Below are 21,136 nucleotides of genomic sequence, written 5' to 3' on the forward strand. Positions count from 1 at the left end.
TATTATAGGTCAGGTGTGTTAATATCATGGTGTATTATAGGTCAGGTGTGTTAATATAATGTTGTATTATAGGTCAGGTGTGTTAATATAATGTTGTATTATAGGTCAGGTGTGTTAATATAATGGTGTATTATAGGTCAGGTGTGTTAATATCATGGTGTATTATAGGTCAGGTGTGTTAATATAATGTTGATCAGGTGTGTTAATATAATGTTGTATTATAGGTCAGGTGTGTTAATATAATGGTGTATTATAGGTCAGGTGTGTTAATATAATGTGGTGTATTGTAGGTCAGGTGTGTTAATATCATGTGGTGTATTATAGGTCAGGTGTGTTAATATCATGTGGTGTATTATAGGTCAGGTGTGTTAATATCATGTGGTGTATTATAGGTCAGGTGTGTTAATATATTGTTGTATTATAGGTCAGGTGTGTTAATATCATGTGGTGTATTATAGGTCAGGTGTGTTAATATATTGTTGTATTATAGGTCAGGTGTGTTAATATAATGTTGTATTATAGGTCAGGTGTGTTAATATAATGGTGTATTATAGGTCAGGTGTGTTAATATCATGTGGTGTATTATAGGTCAGGTGTGTTAATATATTGTTGTATTATAGGTCAGGTGTGTTAATATCATGGTGTATTATAGGTCAGGTGTGTTAATATAATGTTGTATTATAGGTCAGGTGTGTTAATATAATGTTGTATTATAGGTCAGGTGTGTTAATATCATGGTGTATTATAGGTCAGGTGTGTTAATATAATGTTGTATTATAGGTCAGGTGTGTTAATATCGTGGTGTATTGTAGTTAAGCTGATGTCAGGTGTGTTAATTTCATGGTGTGGTGTATTGTAGGTAAACTGATGCGTTGCCTGCGCTGCCCGGTGGCGTACCATACAGGAGAGGTGTGTGTTGCGGCTGGCAGTGAGATGTTGACCCCCACCACCATCATCTGCACCAACCACTTCTCACCCAAGAAGGGCTACAGCCACCACTCGCATGTCAACGTCAGCTGGTGCTTCGTCTGCTCCAAAGGTACAGATACACAACTATAACTACACACACACACCCTGCAACACAACTACCGCCACCTGGTGCTTCATCTGCTCCAAAGGTCAGTATCTACTCCTCTGTAGGACGACAGTAATATTGATGCATTGAAGACTGAGCAGTCCAAGCAGGAGAACGTGTTGCTCCTCTGTAGGACGACAGTAATATTGATGCATTGAAGACTGAGCAGTCCAAGCAGGAGAACGTGTTGCTCCTCTGTAGGACGACAGTAATATTGATGCATTGAAGACTGAGCAGTCCAAGCAGGAGAACGTGTTGCTCCTCTGTAGGACGACAGTAATATTGATGCATTGAAGACTGAGCAGTCCAAGCAGGAGAACGTGTTGCTCCTCTGTAGGACGACAGTAATATTGATGCATTGAAGACTGCTGCCGGAGTCCAAGCAGGAGAACGTGTTGCTCCTCTGTAGGACGACAGTAATATTGATGCATTGAAGACTGAGCAGTCCAAGCAGGAGAACGTGTTGCTCCTCTGTAGGACGACAGTAATATATATGCATTGAAGACTGCTGCCGGTGTCCAAGCAGGAGAACGTGTTGCTCCTCTGTAGGACGACAGTAATATTGATGCATTGAAGACTGCTGCCGGAGTCCAAGCAGGAGAACGTGTTGCTCCTCTGTAGGACGACAGTAATATTGATGCATTGAAGACTGCTGCCGGTGTCCAAGCAGGAGAACGTGTTGCTCCTCTGTAGGACGACAGTAATATTGATGCATTGAAGACTGCTGCCGGAGTCCAAGCAGGAGAACGTGTTGCTCCTCTGTAGGACGACAGTAATATTGATGCATTGAAGACTGCTACCGGAGTCCAAGCAGGAGAACGTGTTGCTCCTCTGTAGGACGACAGTAATATTGATGCATTGAAGACTGCTGCCGGTGTCCAAGCAGGAGAACGTGTTGCTCCTCTGTAGGACGACAGTAATATTGATGCATTGAAGACTGAGCAGTCCAAGCAGGAGAACGTGTTGCTCCTCTGTAGGACGACAGTAATATTGATGCATTGAAGACTGCTGCCGGTGTCCAAGCAGGAGAACGTGTTGCTCCTCTGTAGGACGACAGTAATATTGATGCATTGAAGACTGCTGCCGGAGTCCAAGCAGGAGAACGTGTTGCTCCTCTGTAGGACGACAGTAATATTGATGCATTGAAGACTGCTGCCAGAGTCCAAGCAGGAGAACGTGTTGCTCCTCTGTAGGACGACAGTAATATTGATGTATTGAAGACTGAGCAGTCCAAGCAGGAGAACGTGTTGCTCCTCTGTAGGACGACAGTAATATTGATGTATTGAAGACTGAGCAGTCCAAGCAGGAGAACGTGTTGCTCCTCTGTAGGACGACAGTAATATATATGCATTGAAGACTGCTGCCGGAGTCCAAGCAGGAGAACGTGTTGCTCCTCTGTAGGACGACAGTAATATTGATGCATTGAAGACTGAGCAGTCCAAGCAGGAGAACGTGTTGCTCCTCTGTAGGACGACAGTAATATTGATGCATTGAAGACTGCTGCCGGAGTCCAAGCAGGAGAACGTGTTGCTCCTCTGTAGGACGACAGTAATATTGATGCATTGAAGACTGCTGCCGGAGTCCAAGCAGGAGAACGTGTTGCTCCTCTGTAGGACGACAGTAATATTGATGCATTGAAGACTGCTGCCGGAGTCCAAGCAGGAGAACGTGTTGCTCCTCTGTAGGACGACAGTAATATTGATGCATTGAAGACTGCTGCCGGTGTCCAAGCAGGAGAACGTGTTGCTCCTCTGTAGGACGACAGTAATATTGATGCATTGAAGACTGCTGCCGGAGTCCAAGCAGGAGAACGTGTTGCTCCTCTGTAGGACGACAGTAATATTGATGCATTGAAGACTGAGCAGTCCAAGCAGGAGAACGTGTTGCTCCTCTGTAGGACGACAGTAATATTGATGCATTGAAGACTGAGTAGTCCAAGCAGGAGAACGTGTTGCTCCTCTGTAGGACGACAGTAATATTGATGCATTGAAGACTGCTGCCGGAGTCCAAGCAGGAGAACGTGTTGCTCCTCTGTAGGACGACAGTAATATTGATGCATTGAAGACTGAGCAGTCCAAGCAGGAGAACGTGTTGCTCCTCTGTAGGACGACAGTAATATTGATGCATTGAAGACTGAGCAGTCCAAGCAGGAGAACGTGTTGCTCCTCTGTAGGACGACAGTAATATTGATGCATTGAAGACTGCTGCCGGTGTCCAAGCAGGAGAACGTGTTGCTCCTCTGTAGGACGACAGTAATATTGATGCATTGAAGACTGAGCAGTCCAAGCAGGAGAACGTGTTGCTCCTCTGTAGGACGACAGTAATATTGATGCATTGAAGACTGCTGCCGGAGTCCAAGCAGGAGAACGTGTTGCTCCTCTGTAGGACGACAGTAATATTGATGTATTGAAGACTGCTGCCGGTGTCCAAGCAGGAGAACGTGTTGCTCCTCTGTAGGACAACAGTAATATTGATGCATTGAAGACTGCTGCCGGTGTCCAAGCAGGAGAACGTGTTGCTCCTCTGTAGGACGACAGTAATATTGATGTATTGAAGACTGAGCAGTCCAAGCAGGAGAACGTGTTGCTCCTCTGTAGGACGACAGTAATATTGATGCATTGAAGACTGCTGCCGGTGTCCAAGCAGGAGAACGTGTTGCTCCTCTGTAGGACGACAGTAATATTGATGCATTTAAGACTGCTGCCGGTGTCCAAGCAGGAGAACGTGTTGCTCCTCTGTAGGACGACAGTAATATTGATGCATTGAAGACTGCTGCTGGAGTCCAAGCAGGAGAACGTGTTGCTCCTCTGTAGGATGACAGTAATATTGATGCATTGAAGACTGCTGCCGGAGTCCAAGCAGGAGAACGTGTTGCTCCTCTGTAGGACGACAGTAATATTGATGCATTGAAGACTGCTGCCGGTGTCCAAGCAGGAGAACGTGTTGCTCCTCTGTAGGACGACAGTAATATTGATGCATTGAAGACTGCTGCCGGAGTCCAAGCAGGAGAACGTGTTGCTCCTCTGTAGGACGACAGTAATATTGGTGCATTGAAGACTGCTGCCGGAGTCCAAGCAGGAGAACGTGTTGCTCCTCTGTAGGACGACAGTAATATTGATGCATTGAAGACTGCTGCCGGTGTCCAAGCAGGAGAACGTGTTGCTCCTCTGTAGGACGACAGTAATATTGGTGCATTGAAGACTGCTGCCGGAGTCCAAGCAGGAGAACGTGTTGCTCCTCTGTAGGACGACAGTAATATTGATGCATTGAAGACTGCTGCCGGAGTCCAAGCAGGAGAACGTGTTGCTCCTCTGTAGGACGACAGTAATATTGATGCATTGAAGACTGCTGCCGGTGTCCAAGCAGGAGAACGTGTTGCTCCTCTGTAGGACGACAGTAATATTGATGCATTGAAGACTGAGCAGTCCAAGCAGGAGAACGTGTTGCCTTGTGCACTAAGTCAGATACTGTCTGTGTCGTCCTTTAGGTGGCCAGCTCCTCTGCTGTGAGTCGTGTCCAGCAGCGTTCCATCCAGACTGTCTGAACATCACCATGCCGGACGGCAGCTGGTTCTGTAACGACTGCCGGGCCGGAAAGAAACCCAAATATAGAGACATCATCTGGGTCAAACTGGGCAACTACAGGTCAGTACAGGGACATGGCCAACTACAGGTCAGTACAGGGACATGGCCAACTACAGGTCAGTACAGGGACATGGCCAACTACGGGTCAGTGCAGGGACATGGCCAACTACGGGTCAGTGCAGGGACATGGCCAACTACGGGTCAGTGCAGAGACATGGCTAACTACGGGTCAGTACAGAGACATGGCCAACTACGGGTCAGTGCAGGGACATGGCCAACTACGGGTCAGTACAGGGACATGGCCAACTACGGGTCAGTACAGGGACATGGCCAACTACGGGTCAGTACAGGGACATGGCCAACTACGGGTCAGTGCAGGGACATGGCCAACTACGGGTCAGTACAGGGACATGGCCAACTACGGGTCAGTGCAGGGACATGGCCAACTACGGGTCAGTGCAGAGACATGGCCAACTACGGGTCGGTACAGAGACATGGCCAACTACGGGTCGGTACAGGGACATGGCCAATTACGGGTCAGTGCAGAGACATGGCCAACTACGGGTCAGTGCAGGGACATGGCCAACTACGGGTCAGTGCAGGGACATGGCCAACTACGGGTCAGTGCAGGGACATGGCCAACTACGGGTCAGTGCAGGGACATGGCCAACTACGGGTCAGTGCAGGGACATGGCCAACTACGGGTCAGTGCAGAGACATGGCCAACTACGGGTCAGTGCAGGGACATGGCCAACTACGGGTCAGTGCAGAGACATGGCCAACTACGGGTCAGTGCAGAGACATGGCCAACTACGGGTCAGTGCAGGGACATGGCCAACTACGGGTCAGTGCAGGGACATGGCCAACTACGGGTCAGTGCAGGGACATGGCCAACTACGGGTCAGTGCAGGGACATGGCCAACTACGGGTCAGTGCAGGGACATGGCCAACTACGGGTCAGTGCAGGGACATGGCCAACTACGGGTCAGTGCAGAGACATGGCCAACTACGGGTCAGTCGGCTACTGTTACGGCCAGGTTCTAGTGCTGACAGTATGTTTGTGTATGTGCTAGAACACTGTGGGAAGGTTTCCCAGACAGATTAAACTTAGTCCTGCATTTTTGATGGATATTCTCCAGAACCGCCTACAAATTTGTCAGGGAATGGACTCTACAAGTTGTTGAAAGCATCCACAGGGATGCTGGCCCATGTTGACTCCAATGCTTCCCACAGTTGACGGGATATTCTTTGGGTCGTGGACCATTCTTGGGAAACTGTTGAGCATGAAAATCCCAGCAACCTTTTAGTTGTTGTCACAATCAAACCGGTGCGCCAGGCACCAACTACAATGCCCTTTCATAGGCACTTACATCATTTGTCTTGCTCATTCATACTCTACCAGTACCGTTAAATGTGCAACCAGTGGGGAAAAAAACTCTAGACCACCTTTACTCCACACACAAGAGATACGTACAAAGCTCTCCCTCGCCCTCCATTTCGCAAATCTGACCATAGTTCTGTCCTCCTGATTCCTGTTTACAAGAAAAAACTAAAGCAGGAAGCACCAGTGACACGATCAATAAAAAAGTGGTCAGATGAAGCAAATGCTAAGCTACAGGACAGTTTTGCTATCACAGACTGGAAAATGTTCCTGGATTCTTCCGATGGCATTGAGGAGCACACCACATTAGTCACTGGCTTCATCAATAAGTGCATCAATGATGTCGTCCCCACAGTGACTGTACGTACATACCCCAACTAGAATTATGGATTACAGGCAACATCCGCACTGAGCTAAAGGCTAGAGCTGCCGCTTTCAAGGAGCGGGACTCTAACCCGGAAGCTTATAAGAAATCCCCCTATGCCCTCCGACGAACCATCAAACAGGCAAAGCATCAATACAGGACTAAGATCGAATCGTACTACACCGGCTCCGAAGCTCGTCGGATGTGGCAGGGCTTGCAAACTATTACAGACTACAAAGAGAAGCCCAGCCGAGAGCTGCCCAGTGAAACGAGTCTACCATACGAGCTAAAATACTAATATGCTCGCTTCGGGGCAAGTAACACTAAAACATGCATGAGCTGTTCCGGACGACTGTGTGATGACGTTCTCCGCAGCCGATGTCAGTAAGACCTTTAACCAGGTCAACATACACAAGGCTGCAGAGCCAAACGGATTACCAGGATGTGTACTGCGAGCATGCGCTGACCAACTGGCAAGTGTCTTCACTGGCATTTTCAACCTCTCCCTGTCTGAGTCTGTAATACCAACATGTTTCAAGCAGACCACCATAGTATAGTCCCTGTGCCCAAGAACACCAAGGTAACCTGCCTAAATGACTACCGATCCGTAGCACTGACATCTGTAGCCATAAAGTGCTTTGAATGGCTGATCATGGCTCACATCAACACCATTATCCCAGAAACACTAGACCCAAAATAATTTGCATACCGCCCAAACAGATCCACAGATGATGCAATCTCTATTGCACTCCACACTGCCCTTTCCCACCTGGACAAAAGGAACACCCATGTGAGAATGCTATTCATTGACTACAGCTCAGCGTTCAACACCATAGTTCCCTCATCACTAAGCTAAGGACCCTGGGACTAAACACCTCCCTCTGCAACTGGATCCTGGACTTCCTGACGGGCCTTCCCCAGTTGGTAACAACACATCTGCCACGCTGATCCTCAACACGGGGGCCCCTCGGGTGCATGCTCAGTCTCCTCCTGTACTCCCTGTTCACTCACCGATGACACAACAGTGATAGGCCTGATCACGGACAGCAACAAGACAACCTATAGGGAGGAGGTCAGAGACCTGACTGACCGTGTGGTGCAGGGACAACAACTTCTCCCTCGGCGTGATCAAGACAAAGGAGATGGTTGTGGACTACAGGAAAAGGAGGACCGAGCACGCCCCCATTCTCATCGACGGGGCTGTAGTGGAGCAGGTTGAGAGCTTCAAGTTTCTTGGCGTCCACATCACCAACAAACTAACATGGTCCAAACACACCAAGACAGTCGTGAAGAGGGCACGACAAAACCTATTCCCCCCCAGGAGACTGAAAAGATTTGGCATGGATCCTCAGATCCTCAAAAGGTTCTACAGCTGCACCATCGAGAGCATCCTGACTGGTTGCATCACTGCCTGGTATGGCAACTGCTCGGTCTCCGACCGCAAGGCACTACAGAGGGTAATGCGTATGGCCCAGTACATCACTGGGGCCAAGCATCCTGCCATCCAGGACCTCTATACCCGGCGGTGTCAGAGGAAGTCCCAAAAAATTGTCAAAGACTCCAGCCACCCTAGTCATAGACTGTTCTCTTTGCTACCGCATGGCAAGGGGTACCGGAGCGCCAAGTCTAGGTCCAAGAGGCTTCTCAACAGCTTCTACCCCGAAGCCATAAGACTCATGAACATCTAATCAAATGGCTACACAGACTATTTGCACTGCCCTCCCTTACTATGCTGTTGCTACTGTGTTATTATCTATGCATAGTCACTTTAATAACTTTACCTACATGTACATATTACCCTATGTCACATTATTTTACATTATGAAGTTTACCATAGTCCCCCAGAACCACTGACCCAGTCACATTATGAAGCTTACCATAGTCCCCCAGAACCGCTGACCCAGTCACATTATGAAGCTTACCATAGTCCCCCAGAACCACTGACCCAGTCACATTATGAAGCTTACCATAGTCCCCCAGAACCGCTGACCCAGTCACATTATGAAGCTTACCATAGTTCCCCAGAACCGCTGACCCAGTCACATTATGAAGCTTACCATAGTCCCCCAGAACCGCTGACCCAGTCACATTATGAAGCTTACCATAGTTCCCCAGAACCGCTGACCCAGTCACATTATGAAGCTTACCATAGTCCCTCAGAACCGCTGACCCAGTCACATTATGAAGCTTACCATAGTCCCCCAGAACCGCTGACCCAGTCACATTATGAAGCTTACCATAGTCCCCCAGAACCACTGACCCAGTCACATTATGAAGCTTACCATAGTCCCCCAGAACCGCTGACCCAGTCACATTATGAAGCTTACCATAGTCCCCCAGAACCACTGACCCAGTCACATTATGAAGCTTACCATAGTTCCCCAGAACCGCTGACCCAGTCACATTATGAAGCTTATCATAGTTCCCCAGAACCGCTGACCCAGTCACATTATGAAGCTTATCATAGTTCCCCAGAACCGCTGACCCAGTCACGTGTTTGTTTGTAAATAGCACAACAGGAGAAAGCAGGAGCAGGTGAGTCCAGCTGTGTATTGTCAGGGGTCACGTTTTATATTGAAAGTGTGTTTTTTGCTTCAATAGAGTGATCAGGACCGTGCAACTAGTTAGGGTTAGGAGCAGGTGAGTCCAGCTGTGTATTGTCAGGGGTCACATTTTATATTGAAAGTATGTTTTTTGCTTCAATAGAGTGATCAGGAGCAGGTGAGTCCAGCTGTGTATTGTCAGGGGTCACATTTTATATTGAAAGTATGTTTTTTGCTTCAATAGAGTGATCAGGAGCAGGTGAGTCCAGCTGTGTATTGTCAGGGGTCACGTTTTATATTGAAAGTGTGTTTTTTGCTTCAATAGAGTGATCAGGACCGTGTAACTAGTTTTCCTTCAGAAAATACATCGTTGCAACACATTAGGCTGAAAACAGATAGAAGAGGTCAGTCAGAGCGCTGATAGAAGAGGTCAGTCAGAGCGCTGATAGAAGAGGTCAGTCAGAGCGCTGATAGAAGAGGTCAGTCAGAGCGCTGATAGAAGAGGTCAGTCAGAGCGCTGATAGAAGAGGTCAGTCAGAGCGCTGATAGAAGAGGTCAGTCAGAGCGCTGATAGAAGAGGTCAGTCAGAGCGCTGATAGAAGAGGTCAGTCAGAGCGCTGATAGAAGAGGTCAGTCAGAGCGCTGATAGAAGAGGTCAGTCAGAGCGCTGATAGAAGAGGTCAGTCAGAGCGCTGATAGAAGAGGTCAGTCAGAGCGCTGATAGAAGAGGTCAGTCAGAGCGCTGATAGAAGAGGTCAGTCAGAGCGCTGATAGAAGAGGTCAGTCAGAGCGCTGATAGAAGAGGTCAGTCAGAGCGCTGATAGAAGAGGTCAGTCAGAGCGCTGATAGAAGAGGTCAGTCAGAGCGCTGATAGAAGAGGTCAGTCAGAGCGCTGATAGAAGAGGTCAGTCAGAGCGCTGATAGAAGAGGTCAGTCAGAGCGCTGATAGAAGAGGTCAGTCAGAGCGCTGATAGAAGAGGTCAGTCAGAGCGCTGATAGAAGAGGTCAGTCAGAGCGCTGATAGAAGAGGTCAGTCAGAGCGCTGATAGAAGAGGTCAGTCAGAGCGCTGATAGAAGAGGTCAGTCAGAGCGCTGATAGAAGAGGTCAGTCAGAGCGCTGATAGAAGAGGTCAGTCAGAGCGCTGATAGAAGAGGTCAGTCAGAGCGCTGATAGAAGAGGTCAGTCAGAGCGCTGATAGAAGAGGTCAGTCAGAGCGCTGATAGAAGAGGTCAGTCAGAGCGCTGATAGAAGAGGTCAGTCAGAGCGCTGATAGAAGAGGTCAGTCAGAGCGCTGATAGAAGAGGTCAGTCAGAGCGCTGATAGAAGAGGTCAGTCAGAGCGCTGATAGAAGAGGTCAGTCAGAGCGCTGATAGAAGAGGTCAGTCAGAGCGCTGATAGAAGAGGTCAGTCAGAGCGCTGATAGAAGAGGTCAGTCAGAGCGCTGATAGAAGAGGTCAGTCAGAGCGCTGCCTGCTGATAGAAGGCCTGGTCCTGAATTATGAGTTTAGAAGTGCAACTGAAGCACAAAATTAGTCTGACGCCGAGCAGAAATTACAATAAGAAGCATTTTAGAAATGTGTTTACAAAACTCAAAGATATTTCTAATGCGTTAAAAGTGTTGTTCCTTCCAAACAACTCAACTGTAGTTTCATCTATCCACAGAATATTTTGCCAGTAGCGCTGTGGAACATCCAGGTGCTCTTTTGCGAACTTCAGACGTGAAGCAATGTTTTTTTTGGACAGCAGTGGCTTCTTCTGTGGTGTCCTCCCATGAACACCATTCTTGTTTAGTGTTTTACGTATCGCAGACTCATCAACAAAGATGTTAGCATGTTACAGAGATTTCTGTAAGTCTTTAGCTGACACTAGGATTCTTCTTAACCTCATTGACCGTTCTGTGCTGTGCTCTTGCAGTCATCTTTGCAGGACGGCCACTCCTAGGGAGAGTAGCAACAGTGCTGAACTTTCTCCATTTATAGACAATTTGTCTTACCGTGGACTGATGAACATCAAGGCTTTTAGAAATACTTTTGTAACCCTTTCCAGCTTTATTCAAGTCAACAATTCTTAATCTTAGGTCTTCTGCGATCTCTTTTGTTTCGAGGCATGGTTCACATCGGGCAATGCTTCTTGTGAATAGCAAACTCACATTTTGTGAGTGTTTTTTATATTGCAGGACAGCTCTAACTAACATCTCCAATCTCGTCTCATTGATTGGATTCCAGGTTACCTGAGTTCTGAATTCACAAAAATTTTCCAACCTACACTGTGAATGTTTAAAATAAGTATTCAATATAGGCCATAAAAATACTATTGTTGTGACTTAGAGGAAGATCAGATCACATTTTATGTAGAAATCCAGGTAATTCCAAAGGGTTCACATACTTTCTCTTGCAACTGTATGTAGAACTTTAAGCTGGAGTGCCTGTCTTTGCAACAAAAAAATAATTTATTTCTGGTCGTTAGCATATTTAGCTAGCAGCCTCTATGGAAATTCGCTATTACTTATGCTTATTTGGTTAGCATACTGGTAATAGATGCCCAATGGGCTTTTTTGCGGCCCACTTGGGTACTAAACCGGTAATACCATAAATCCCGGGTTGAGAGAAGGACGGTATGACGTTATGGTATGTGGGCAGGTATGAACCCTGTGTGTGTGTTTTTTAGAATACTGTTTAATTTCCCTTGTTATGTCCAGGTGGTGGCCTGCAGAGATCCATCACCCCCGGAACATCCCCACCAACATCCAGCACCTTCGCCACAAAATCGGAGAGTTCCCAGTGTTCTTCTTCGGTTCTAAGGACTACTTCTGGACGCACCAGGGTCGAGTTTTCCCCTACATGGAGGGAGACAGGGGCAGCAAGGTCCAGAAGACTGGGATAGGGAAGGTCTTCAAGAACGGTAAACTCACCCATGGAATATTCAGCAGCCCACTGTTCTTTCTTGGACAAAATAGTATTCTAAGAAAGCCTGACTTAACAGTTATTGACACTAACTCTCTCTAAGGCTAAAATTAGAATAATACTTAGAAATAATAATCTAAAGGTATGAATTATTTTAAAATCAATTGGAGTTCTTCCCAAGAATAACAAGACAAACACAATTGATCAACATTTAATAACACTCATCAAACATAATGAGAATAATCATGAAATGGAAGATAAGAAGTGAAGACCTGCAGATCCTGAACATTAAATGTAATACTCAGTCTGTGATCAAAGTCTGTTGTAGCTTGTCCTGAGTTGGTGTCCTGCTGCTTGTTGCTCTAATCTGTTGACTTTCAGAGGCTCTAATTGTTTCCTTCTGTCCTTGAAGAAAGTGATCTGTAGTGTACTGTTCAGGTTACACTAGCTCTTTGTCCTTGAAGAAGGTGATCTGTAGTGTACCGTTCAGGCTACACTAGCTCTTTGTCCTTGAAGAAGGTGATCTGTAGTGTACCGTTCAGGCTACACTAGCTCTTTGTCCTTGAAGAAGGTGATCTGTAGTGTACTGTTCAGGTTACACTAGCTCTTTGTCCTTGAAGGGGATCTGTAGTGTACCGTTCAGGTTACACTAGCTCTTTGTCCTTGAAGAAGGTGATCTGTAGTGTACCGTTCAGGTTACACTAGCTCTTTGTCCTTGAAGAAGGGGATCTGTAGTGTACCGTTCAGGTTACACTAGCTCTTTGTCCTTGAAGGTGATCTGTAGTGTACCGTTCAGGTTACACTAGCTCTTTGTCCTTGAAGAAGGTGATCTGTAGTGTACCGTTCAGGTTACACTAGCTCTTTGTCCTTGAAGAAAGTGATCTGTAGTGTACCGTTCAGGTTACACTAGCTCTTTGTCCTTGAAGAAGGTGATCTGTAGTGTACCGTTCAGGTTACACTAGCTCTTTGTCCTTGAAGGGGATCTGTAGTGTACTGTTCAGGCTACACTAGCTCTTTGTCCTTGAAGAAGGTGATCTGTAGTGTACCGTTCAGGTTACACTAGCTCTTTGTCCTTGAAGAAGGGGATCTGTAGTGTACCGTTCAGGTTACACTAGCTCTTTGTCCTTGAAGGTGATCTGTAGTGTACCGTTCAGGTTACACTAGCTCTTTGTCCTTGAAGGGGATCTGTAGTGTACTGTTCAGGTTACACTAGCTCTTTGTCCTTGAAGGTGATCTGTAGTGTACTGTTCAGGTTACACTAGCTCTTTGTCCTTGAAGGTGATCTGTAGTGTACCGTTCAGGTTACACTAGCTCTTTGTCCTTGAAGGTGATCTGTAGTGTACCGTTCAGGTTACACTAGCTCTTTGTCCTTGAAGGGGATCTGTAGTGTACTGTTCAGGTTACACTAGCTCTTTGTCCTTGAAGGTGATCTGTAGTGTACTGTTCAGGCTACACTAGCTCTTTGTCCTTGAAGAAGGTGATCTGTAGTGTACCGTTCAGGTTACACTAGCTCTTTGTCCTTGAAGGGGATCTGTAGTGTACCGTTCAGGTTACACTAGCTCTTTGTCCTTGAAGGGGATCTGTAGTGTACCGTTCAGGTTACACTAGCTCTTTGTCCTTGAAGGGGATCTGTAGTGTACCGTTCAGGCTACACTAGCTCTTTGTCCTTGAAGGGGATCTGTAGTGTACTGTTCAGGTTACACTAGCTCTTTGTCCTTGAAGGTGATCTGTAGTGTACCGTTCAGGTTACACTAGCTCTTTGTCCTTGAAGAAGCTGATCTGTAGTGTACTGTTCAGGCTACACTAGCTCTTTGTCCTTGAAGGGGATCTGTAGTGTACTGTTCAGGTTACACTAGCTCTTTGTCCTTGAAGAAGGTGATCTGTAGTGTACCGTTCAGGTTACACTAGCTCTTTGTCCTTGAAGGGGATCTGTAGTGTACCGTTCAGGTTACACTAGCTCTTTGTCCTTGAAGGGGATCTGTAGTGTACTGTTCAGGCTACACTAGCTCTTTGTCCTTGAAGAAGGTGATCTGTAGTGTACCGTTCAGGTTACACTAGCTCTTTGTCCTTGAAGGGGATCTGTAGTGTACCGTTCAGGTTACACTAGCTCTTTGTCCTTGAAGGGGATCTGTAGTGTACCGTTCAGGTTACACTAGCTCTTTGTCCTTGAAGGGGATCTGTAGTGTACCGTTCAGGCTACACTAGCTCTTTGTCCTTGAAGGGGATCTGTAGTGTACTGTTCAGGTTACACTAGCTCTTTGTCCTTGAAGGTGATCTGTAGTGTACCGTTCAGGTTACACTAGCTCTTTGTCCTTGAAGAAGCTGATCTGTAGTGTACCGTTCAGGTTACACTAGCTCTTTGTCCTTGAAGGGGATCTGTAGTGTACCGTTCAGGTTACACTAGCTCTTTGTCCTTGAAGGGGATCTGTAGTGTACTGTTCAGGCTACACTAGCTCTTTGTCCTTGAAGGGGATCTGTAGTGTACTGTTCAGGCTACACTAGCTCTTTGTCCTTGAAGAAGGGGATCTGTAGTGTACCGTTCAGGTTACACTAGCTCTTTGTCCTTGAAGGGGATCTGTAGTGTACCGTTCAGGTTACACTAGCTCTTTGAAGGTCTTAAGCCTTCTTCTGAGATGTTTTCTGAGTCTGTTTAGTGCATGGGCACTTCCGTCCCAATTTCTCTACTCCATTACAGGTACTATTCCCAAAAAGGTACTTTTTCCATAATTTATCAAATTACAATTTCTGGACAGTTAAAGGCAAAGATCCAGGCCCTGTAGACGGGTTGCTGGAGATAGAGGTGCTTCTCCCTCCTTTGTGTCCAGAGTTGAGAGGTCCAGTAGGATAAGAGGCTTTTTGTAGTCCTGTGAGGTCACATGGCATTGCCCCTAGGTGTGTGAACGGACACTTGTATGACCCTTTGTCTTGGAGAAAAAGCTAGGTCCTCCTCCATAAAAGACACAAAGGAGGGAGAAGCACCTCCAGGAGGCCATAACAGTTCGGTGTTTTAGACAGTTAAAGAATGCTCCGCATATTACATTGAACATTGAAACGACACGTCGCTGCACTCCCGATCATTGTCTTTTGTGCCTGTTATAGTATCACTTAGACAACTGAAGATAACAGTAATCTGTCTCTCCAGCGCTGTTGGAGGCAGAGAATCGCTTCAAGGAGATCAAGATGGAACGGGAGGCCAAGGAGACGCAGGAGAACAACAGGAAACCACCTCCGTACAAATACATCAAGGTCTGAACTCTATAAACCTAACCCTTTGTAACTGTACTCTTACTTCTGTCCTGAAACTCAGTCCATCTTAGTCCTTCAAACTCAGTCCAGGACTTTCTGACGGGCCACCCCCAAGGGGTGAGGGTAGGAAACAACATCTCCACCCTGCTGATCCTCAACACTGGGGCCCCACAAGGGTGTGTTCTGAGCCCTCTCCTGTACTCCCTGTTCACCCACGACTGCGTGGCCAGGCACGCCTCCAACTCAATCATCAAGTTTTCAGACGACACAACAGTAGTGGGCCTGATTACCAACAACGACGAGACGGCCTACAGGGAGGAGGTGAGGGCCCTCGGAGTGTGGTGTCAGGAAAATAACCTCACACTCAACGTCAACAAAACAAAGGAGATGATCGTGGACTTCAGGAAACAGCAGAGGGAGCACCCCCCTATCCACATCGACGGGACAGTAGTGAAGAAGGTGGAAAGTTTTAAGTTCCTCGGCGTACACATCACGGACAAACTGAATTGGTCCACCCACACAGACAGCATTGTGAAGAAGGCGCAGCAACGCCTCTTCAACCTCAGGAGGCTGGAGAAATGTGGCTTGTCACCAAAAACACTCACAAACCTTTGCAGATGCACAATCGAGAGCATCCTGTCGGGCTGTATCACCGCCTGGTACGGCAACTGCTCCGCCCTCAACCGTAAGGCTCTCCAGAGGGTAGTGAGGTCTGCCCAACGCATCACTGGGGGCAAACTACCTGCCCTCCAGGACACCTACACCACCCGATGTCACAGGAAGGCCAAAAAGATCATCAAGGACAACAACCACCCGAGCCACTGCCTGTTCACCCCGCTATCATCCAGAAGGTGAGGTCAGTACAGGTGCATCAAAGCAGGGACCGAGAGACTGAAAAACAGCATCTATCTCAAGGCCATCAGACTGTTAAACAGCTTCTATCTCAAGGCCATCAGACTGTTAAACAGCTTCTATCTCAAGGCCATCAGACTGTTAAACAGCTTCTATCTCAAGGCCATCAGACTGTTAAACAGCTTCTATCTCAAGGCCATCAGACTGTTAAATAGCTTCTATCTCAAGGCCATCAGACTGTTAAACAGCCATCACTAACATTGAGTGGCTGCTGCCAACATACAGACTTGGAATCATTGGCCACTTTAATAAATGGACTTAATAAAGGTATCACTAGTCACTTTAAATAATGCCACTTTATATAATGTTTACATACCCTACATTACTCATCTCATATGTATATACTGTACTCTATACCATCTACTGCATCTTACCTATGCCGTTCGGCCATCGCTCATCCATATATTTATATGTACATATTCATATTCATTCCTTTACACTTGTGTGTATAAGGTAGTAGTTGTGAAATTGTTAGGTTATATTACTTGTTAGATATTACTGCACGGTCGGAACTAGAAGCACAAGCATTTCGCTGCACTCGCATTAACATCTGCTAACCATGTGACCAATAAAATTTGATTTGATTTGATCTTAGTCCGTTATACTCGGTCCAACTTAGTCCTTCAAATTCGGTCCAACTTAGTTCTTCAAACGCGGTCCAACTTGGTCCAACTTAGTCCATTAGGCTCGGTCCACCTTAGTCCTTTAAACGCGATCCACCTCAGTCCTTTAAACGCGGTCCACCTTAGTCCTTTAAACGCGATCCACCTTAGTCCTTTAAACGCGGTCCACCTTAGTCCTTTAAGCTCGGTCCACCTTAGTCCTTTAAGCTCGGTCCACCTTAGTCCTTTAAACGCGGTCCACCTTAGTCCTTTAAACGCGGTCCACCTTAGTCCTTTAAACGCGGTCCAGCTTAGTCCTTTAAGCTCGGTCCACCTTAGTCCTTTAAACGCGGTCCACCTTAGTCCTTTAAACGCGGTCCACCTTAGTCCTTTAAGCTCGGTCCACCTTAGTCCTTTAAACGCGGTCCACCTTAGTCCTTTAAACGCGGTCCACCTTAGTCCTTTAAACGCGGTCCACCTTAGTCCTTTAAGCTCGGTCCATTTTAGTCCTTCAAACGCGATCCACCTCAGTCCTTTAAACGCGATCCACCTTAGTCCTTCAAACGCGGTCCACCTTAGTCCTTTAAGCTCGGTCCACCTCAGTCCTTTAAACGCGATCCACCTTAGTCCTTTAAACGCGATCCACCTTAGTCCTTTAAACGCGATCCACCTTAGTCCTTTAAACGCGATCCACCTTAGTCCTTTAAACGCGATCCACCTTAGTCCTTCAAACGCGGTCCACCTTAGTCCTTTAAACGCGGTCCACCTTAGTCCTTTAAACGCGGTCCACCTTAGTCCTTTAAACGCGGTCCACCTTAGTCCTTTAAATGCGATCCACCTTAGTCCTTTAAATGCGGTCCACCTTAGTCCTTTAAATGCGGTCCACCTTAGTCCTTTAAATGCGGTCCACCTTAGTCCTTTAAATGCGATCCACCTTAGTCCTTTAAACGCGGTCCACCTTAGTCCTTTAAACGCGATCCACCTTAGTCCTTTAAACGCGGTCCACCTTAGTCCTGCAGCCCATTAGGAGATAGCGTTCTTCATTTCACCTGTCACAATTTTTTATTATGAAGCTTACCTGTATAACTCAGTCACAAAGTGTTTGTTTACAAGCACACAACGACAAGACCAGAGACTTGTGAATCACTCACTGTTGTGCAGCACACGCCAGGTGATCTAGTTACAGTATGGAATTCACAACTAGGTGTTTGCCATCTAGATATCTGATAACTATTACGTTAACTGTCTAAAATGTGCTAAATGCTCTGCAATTGTGCATTTGGTTTGCTAATTTAGTAGCAAATTAGCTAAATGGGTAGCTTCTTCCCAAAATCAAGCTGCACTTCGTAACAGAGAATTCCCTGGATCATGTGCTGTCTGATATTTGTTTTGTGCGTGCAGCAAACTGTGAGTAGTCCTTCAAAAGCGTTTCATCTGAGTCCTTCAAAAGCGTTTCATCTGAGTCCTTCAAAAGCGTTTCATCTGAGTCCTTCAAATGCTGCTCATCTGAGTCCTTCAAATGCATCTGAGTCCTTCAAATGCATCTGAGTCCTTCAAATGCATCTGAGTCCTTCAAATGCATCTGAGTCCTTCAAATGCATCTGAGTCCTTCAAATGCATCTGAGTCCTTCAAATGCATCTGTCCTTCAAATGCGTTTCATCTGAGTCCTTCAAATGCTGCTCATCTGAGTCCTTCAAATGCTGCTCATCTGAGTCCTTCAAACACGGTTCATCTGAGTCCTTCAAACGCGGTTCATCTGAGTCCTTCAAATGCTGCTCATCTGAGTCCTTCAAACGCGTTTCATCTGAGTCCTTCAAACGCGGTTCATCTGAGTCCTTCAAACACGGTTCATCTGAGTCCTTCAAACACGGTTCATCTGAGTCCTTCAAATGCGGTTCATCTGAGTCCTCCAAACTCGGTTCAACTTATTCCTTCAAACTCAGTCCTTTGTTCACCTTTGTCCAGTTTGATATTTGTACTGTATGTTCTCCCCTGTATGTTCTGCAGATCAACAAGCCCTGTGGCCGGGTGCAAGTCTACACAGCCGACGTGTCAGAAATCCCCAAGTGTAACTGTAAGCCCACGGACGAGAAGCCGTGTGGGTTTGAGTCAGAATGCCTGAACAGGATGTTGATGTACGAGTGCCACCCTCAGGTCTGTCCCAACGCAGAGCGCTGCTGCAACCAGGACTTCACCAAGAGACACTACCCAGAGACTAAGATCATCAAGACTGCTGGCAAGGGCTGGGGCCTGGTGGCACTACGGGATATTAAGAAGGTATGTGTGTGTGTGTGTCTATACAGTTTACATACACCTTAGCCAAATACATTTAAGCTCAGTTTTTCACAATTCCTGACATTTAATCCTAGTAAAAATCCCCTGTCTTAGGTCAGTTAGGATCACCATTTTATTTTAAGAATGTGAAATGTCAGAATAATAGTTGAGAGAATTATTTATTTCAGCTTTTATTTCTTTCATCACATTCCCAGTGGGTCAGAAGTTTACATACACTCAATTAGTGTTTGGTAGCATTGCCTTTAAATTGTTTAATTTGGGTCAAACGTTTCGGGTAGCCTTCCACAAGCTTCCCACAATAAGTTGGGTGAATGTTGGCCCATTCCTCCTGACAGAGCTGGTGTAACTGAGTCAGGTTTGTAGGCCTTTTTGCTCGCACAAGCTTTTTAAGATCTGCGCACACATTTTCTATAGGATTGAGGTCAGGGCTTTGTGATGGCCACTCCAATACCATGACTTTGTTGTTCTTGCAAAATGGCCTGCCCGTACTGGGAATCAAAATGGCCTGCCCGTACTCCAGTATTTGACAATAATGACTTGCCTTTTGCATCCCCCCGAAGATCCGAATGTGGAATCCGTACCGTTTCCGATTATCATGGAAAGTAATGGTTTGAGAGTCCAAGATTTATAAAGATACACGTTACCAGACTCCTCCTTTTCTCTATATTTACAACTTAGGTCAGCTATGCCGTCCTCTGGAGTCCCTTGGGAACCCAACTACCAAACCATCCAATGATGGAATTTATAAATCTAATTTGACTAATTTCAGTTAAAGCCCAACACATATAAACAATAAATACACGGATTGTATAAAACATGATTTTTAAGCCATGAGACGAACGATTTAAGTGCCTTTGAACAGGGAACGGTAGTAGGTGCCAGATGCAGCGGTTTGTGTCAAGAACTGCAATGCTGCTGGGTTTTTCACACTCAACAGTTTCCTGTGAGTATCAAGAATGGTCCACCCACAATTGTGGGAAGCATTGGCATTGGAGTCAACATGGGCCAGCTTCCCTGTGGGAAGCATTGGAGTCAACATGGGCCAGCTTCCCTGTGGGAAGCATTGGAGTCAACATGGGCCAGCTTCCCTGTGGGAAGCATTGGAGTCAACATGGGCCAGCTTCCCTGTGGAACGCTTTCGACACCTTGAGTCCGGCCCCAACAAATGGAGGCTGTTCTGGGGGGTGCAACTCAATATTAGGAAGGTGTCCTTAATGTTTTGTATACTCAGTGTGTGTATATATTACAGGGAAGGGGTGGTATAGGGAGGGTTTTTATGGGGTTGCCTAGAGGGGCAGGATGGTGGATTGCCTGTCTGATTTGAACCCCTCACAAAAGAAAAAGGAAATAAGAAAAAGTTGGTCAATTTACAAAAGAAACCGTGATATGATTGGTTGATGAGGGTGTATCAGTAGTCTGGGTGATGCTGTATCCCTGATTTGATTGGTTGCCTCTCCTGCAGGGTGAGTTTGTGAATGAGTACATCGGAGAGTTGATCGATGAAGAGGAATGTCGCTCCAGGATCAAGTACTACCAGGAGAACGACATCACTCACTTCTACATGCTCACCATCGACAAGGTAAACTATGACATCACTCACTTCTACATGCTCACCATCGACAAGGTAAACTATGACATCACTCACTTCTACATGCTCACCATCGACAAGGTAAACTATGACATCACTCACTTCTACATGCTCACCATCGACAAGGTAAACTATGACATCACTCACTTCTACATGCTCACCATCGACACGGTAAACTATGACATCACTCACTTCTACATGCTCACCATCGACACGGTCGTACCCTCTGGGCTGTCATGGGGTCCAATTATTGAACCATAATGTATTGATAATGTATTGGAGGCCCACTGTAACGAGGTGGCTCCAGCACATAGAGGTCCTGTCTGCTTGTGTTGGTGTCCCTGACTGCTTGTGTTGGTGTCCCTGTCTGCTTGTGTTGGTGTCCCTGTCTGCTTGTGTTGGTGTCCCTGACTGCTTGTGTTGGTGTCCCTGTCTGCTTGTGTTGGTGTCCCTGACTGCTTGTGTTGGTGTCCCTGACTGCTTGTGTTGGTGTCCCTGACTGCTTGTGTTGGTGTCCCTGACTGCTTGTGTTGGTGTCCCTGACTGCTTGTGTTGGTGTCCCTGACTGCTTGTGTTGGTGTCCCTGACTGCTTGTGTTGGTGTCCCTGACTGCTTGTGTTGGTGTCCCTGTCTGCTTGTGT

At 46.6% G+C, this 21,136-nt stretch overlaps 1 protein-coding gene across 1 annotated transcript; it reads left to right on the plus strand.

Annotated features, from left to right (window-relative positions):
* Window positions 1-867: 867 nt before the first annotated feature.
* LOC120036610 (histone-lysine N-methyltransferase NSD2-like) lies at window positions 868-20,714 on the plus strand (the record flags this gene model as incomplete). The annotated part of the gene is made up of 6 exons (XM_038982993.1): window positions 868-1,039; window positions 4,563-4,719; window positions 11,647-11,849; window positions 14,994-15,097; window positions 18,620-18,889; window positions 20,370-20,714. Coding segments are annotated over exons 1-6 (1,251 nt in total), but the record flags the coding sequence as incomplete, so codon positions are not given.
* Between the last annotated feature and the right edge of the window lie 422 nt (window positions 20,715-21,136).

Source organism: Salvelinus namaycush, unplaced genomic scaffold (genome assembly GCF_016432855.1).
Source record: "Salvelinus namaycush isolate Seneca unplaced genomic scaffold, SaNama_1.0 Scaffold139, whole genome shotgun sequence".
In the NCBI taxonomy this organism is placed as follows: Eukaryota; Metazoa; Chordata; class Actinopteri; order Salmoniformes; family Salmonidae; genus Salvelinus; species Salvelinus namaycush.